Source organism: Mus caroli, unplaced genomic scaffold (genome assembly GCF_900094665.2).
Source record: "Mus caroli unplaced genomic scaffold, CAROLI_EIJ_v1.1 scaffold_19065_1, whole genome shotgun sequence".
Lineage (NCBI taxonomy): Eukaryota > Metazoa > Chordata > Mammalia > Rodentia > Muridae > Mus > Mus caroli.
The window spans coordinates 11294-15593 of record NW_018389760.1 but is presented as its reverse complement, the minus strand read 5'-3'; the positions used below and the strand labels follow the sequence as shown (position 1 = coordinate 15593).

At 40.7% G+C, this 4300-nt stretch overlaps 1 protein-coding gene across 2 annotated transcripts; it reads left to right on the top strand.

Moving 5' to 3' along the window:
* The first annotated feature begins 3551 nt into the window (after positions 1 to 3551).
* LOC110288281 (60S acidic ribosomal protein P1-like) lies at positions 3552 to 3985 on the top strand. 2 transcript variants are annotated; one of them, XM_021154670.2, is made up of 2 exons: positions 3552 to 3715; positions 3788 to 3985. In XM_021154670.2, exons 1-2 carry the CDS (start codon positions 3623 to 3625, stop codon positions 3983 to 3985), a joined length of 291 nt encoding a protein of 96 aa, XP_021010329.2. In that variant the 5' UTR covers positions 3552 to 3622. The 2 variants fall into 2 exon arrangements, with proteins under 2 accessions (XP_021010329.2, XP_021010328.2); XM_021154669.2 differs by having other exon boundaries at positions 3552 to 3985.
* Positions 3986 to 4300: the final 315 nt, after the last annotated feature.

Genomic DNA, 4300 nt, shown 5'->3' with positions numbered 1-4300 from the left:
TACTGGGAAAGATTTTTCTCTGAGTGCTGTATGAATTTCATTGGCTATAACCCACAACACACCCACAACCAGTGCTGAAATAATTACAGAGCGGTATTGAAATTTCTTTTTTGTCTCATGGATTGTTACACTACCAGAACTAGTGGTTGCAGAGACTCCCACATTTATATCACCTATCCAGTAAACATCAATCATAGTCTTTCATTCTAATTGAATAATGAACTCAGAGCTGAGCCAAGAAATTTCTTCCCCTTTGAAATTTTAGCTTTTTGATATATTCACTTATAACGACCCATAGAAAATATACTTTATCAACATCAAGCAAAATGCTTCACACAAAATTGCCCAAATATAGACAAGAAATTTGAGACTAGAATTTGTGATGTACAAATACTAATGCCTACACCAGTTATTTTGAAATATATTATAACTTTTACCTTAGCTTTTTGGGGACAGATTTGTCAATTAGTGAGTCTGTGGATTTTTGTTGTTGTTTGTTTGTTTTCTTACTGAGAGACAGAAAGGGGTCTGATCCAGAACAAATGAAAAGAGGAACTGAGAAGAGTAGAGGGAATGGGAACTCTTCAAGATATATTGGATGAGAAAACAATCTTCATCATTTTGGATAGATTCTTAGTGATGTTTTCTAGATTCGGTATTTGAGTATTGTATTAAATATTTTGCATCAATGTACATAAGGGTAATTGTTCTGAAAGTGTCCACAATGACATGAGCATACTTCAGCCTCTCAAACTAGGTTCGTGAGTATTACTAATGTGCAAAACATGATTTTGCAACAGAACTGCGTGAGTCACAAGGGTTACAAATATTAAATTTTGCACATGAGGAGCATTCACCTCTGTTAAGGAGTCTGTTTGTTGTCATTGTTGTTATTGAAACTCATTTTATCAATGCTGCATATTAATGGAAATTTGCATAATACTTTTGTGCTTCCTTTAAGTTGACATTTCCAAGGAAACGAGAATGTGTTAATTTGTATCTGCCTTTGCATTTCCCTCAGACAAATGTCCTACAAGATTAGACTGCGACACAATATGGAAAAAAAAACTGGTCTCTAGAGACTACAAAAAGAAAAGAATTCACACTAAAGCCAAACCCTATAAAAGTAATCAATCCAGTAATGTTATGGCCACCTGTCCTTGGTTTCTAGTCTCACCATACCATCCTTGGTGGGGAAACTATTACAGACCATGTCAGCTGCATGCCATTGGGAATGATGATCTTGTCCATTCCTCTCCCTAGTGCCCTGGCTAGTTCACTGCTTGGGACACACCAGTACTACATGCATGCATGTGGAAGGACAGATGAGTTTGTCTAAGACCACAAGCTTTTAAGTATGTTGGCTTTGAACCAGGCTCTCTTGCTGTAGCTCTCCAAGAGGTGAGATTTCAAAGTTGAGAACAGTCTGCTTTGTGTTCCCATCCCTTATGGGGTGTGTGTAGGTAAATGCTGACTGAGCTTACTTGACAGAGCTCTGAAGCAGACACATTTGTGGTATTGAGCATTCTGTCCCTGATGCCCAATGTCAAACTCTTAGGGGACACATGGTCAAGTCTGGAGTGTTTTCTTGGTGTGATGTAAGAAAATGTNCCAGGGAGTTTGTTGAGGGTATCTGCTGCAGGTATCCCCCTTCATAAATGAGTCTGATGCAATGACTCAACTATAAGCCTTTATTCATATATTTTTCAAGATTTATTATATTAGTGTTATTATTATGTTTCTGTCCATTTTCAAATTTCTTTCTCTGGTCTATTGTCAANTGTGAACATTTTGCCAACCTGCATATATGTACACCACTTGGTGTCTGGTGCCCTCAGAAGTTAGGAGAGGGAATCTGGTCCCTGCAGATGCTTGGGAGCCACCATGTTGATGCTTAGAATCAATTTTGAGTCTTCTGTAAAAGAAGGCCAGTGTTCTTAACTTTTTTTTAAATTTTGTATTTTTGTATATGAGTACACTGTAGTTCTCTTCAGACACACCTGAAGAGGGCATCAGATCCCATTACAGATGGTGGTGAGCCACCATGTGGTTCCTGGGAATTGAACTCAGGATTTTTCGAAGAGCTGTCAACACTCTTAACCGCTGAGCTATGTCCCCTGCAAACCCACCCCCACACCCACCCCTGCTCTTAACTTCTGAGTCATCACCAACCCTCACTCTTCTGTTCGATTAAATATCTTTTACTTCACAAGTAGCTTATGGTCAAATTTATAAGTTCAGAAATCAAGATTGGTAAGACAGAAGAGTGAACGTGGAAAGCCTTTCTTTACAGAACCTTACAGATCCAGGTGCTGGTGTGCCATAGCCACTCCAGTGAAATCTGTGTGGCAAGTCCACAAGCTTGGACGAAGTCCTGAGGCAAAAACTTTCATGAAAACTTAGTCTCCTGGAGCCTTGGCATCTCATAGCATGAATGTTCCAAACTTGTCCTTTTGTTAATAGGTGAATGGGTCTGTGTGCTTTCTTTCAGTATTGTTTTATTATCAGTGCCTCCAAGGAATGATTTGTCAAATACCTAAATTAGGTTGAACTTTGCTTCCTGGCCTTCACCAATGTCCTAGCCAGCCCTTGAGCCGGCCCTGGGCTTGGGATTTCATAAGAATGTTACCGATTAAGACAAATTGCCTCTAGTATTGAAAAAGAGACAGTGAAAGAAATCAAGCATTACTATCTACTAAATAGAGTTAAAAAATCTCAGGGCAAGCTTAGCAAAGTAAGTTTAAAAATCTTATAGTTATATATGGCAGACACTTTACTTAATAGAAGTCCCCGACAAAATCACTCAGAATAACAGCCCAGTCACTCACATATACAAGAATTTACAATGGTTTAGAGAGTAGGTCTGGATGTGGTTTAAGGAGGAACTAGAGTATTGCATTATTCATGAGAAGGTTAGCTAGAGCAGAACTCCCTAGCACATACTTTCACTAGCCCAGAAGCATAGCATAGTTAGGTATTTACTATAGGCTAGCGGTGGGCTAAACAAAAATCGGAATTAGAACTATGGCTTAGGCAAGAAAGGACTTGCCCTGGGAACATAATGACCTCACACCTGGCTTTTAGGAATATAGCTGACCTTAGATAGAGATGACTGTGTCTCAGTTGTTACATTGCCTAGTTCCTGTCAGTCTTTATGTATGCATTCTTCTGTTTTGTGTAAAGAGTCATTAAGCATCAGGTAACCTCAACGTACCTTGGGTGATGTGTCACCTAACTTCCTTATTTTCTTCTGTATCATAAGTCTGATGCTTCCTTTGAGAAATTGCATTCAGATCAACACTCTCTTATGTTTGCATCTGTTTGTCACCCCGCCGACTCCTTCACGCCTGGGTAACAAGACCCTGATTCTCCTGAAAGTTGAGGGGCCCCTGTGAGTTGAGGGGCTGACTGAGTCCAGTTCACAGCACTGGTGATTTAACATAGCCAGGAAGGAACTGCACGGATGAAGCATACATGGGCCTGGGGCAGCACAGGTCCCCATAGGTCACTGCCAGCTTCCTAAGATAGCCATTGGGATGTCTACAGAGAAATCCTGTTAATGTGTTCAGTTTTCTAATGCCGCATTGGGGTGAGACCCTCACTTCATCCACCAACTAGCACCATGCCAGCAATCCACAATATGGTGTCCCTCTCCAAGCTCACCTGCATCTACTCCGCCCTCATCCTGCAAGACAACGAGGTGATGGTCACAGAAGTTAAGATCAATGCCCTCATTAAAGCACCTGGTGTCAGCATTGAACCTTTCTGGCCTAGCTCGTTTGCAAAGGCTCTGGCCAATGTCAACACTGGTAGCCTCATCTGCAATGATTGGGCTGCTGGGCCCGCTCCACTTGCTGGAGCTGCACCTTCTGGTGGTCCTGCTCCATCCATTGCTGCCGCCCTAGCTGAGGAGAAGAAACTGGAAGAAAAGAAGGAAGAGTCTGAGGAATCCGAAGATGACAGGGGCTTTGGTCTTTTTGACTAAACTGCTTTTGTTAACTTTTCCAATAAAGAGCCGAACCTGTACCTGAATTGTACCTCCTGATACCTTTACACAAGAGTACAAACTTTAGTGCATAATGAACCTGTTAAGATATTTTGCATATTACTGTAGTATTGAGCATCTGAAAAAAATGCATACTGAGGGGAATACATGTCTTGAAAGGATTTGCTAATATTCGTAGGTAACACACTTATATCCAGTAACAAAGGTTATTGATTCTGAAGAAAGGAGTCTGGTAAGGGTCAACAATCTATTCAAATATTATGATCCCACTCTTGAGGAAGGATTGACTTTTCT

Bases quoted from the DNA above. Each gene is read 5' to 3' on its own strand.
- LOC110288281 (XM_021154669.2), top strand. From the start codon at position 3,623: ATGCCAGCAATCCACAATATGGTGTCCCTCTCCAAGCTCACCTGCATC.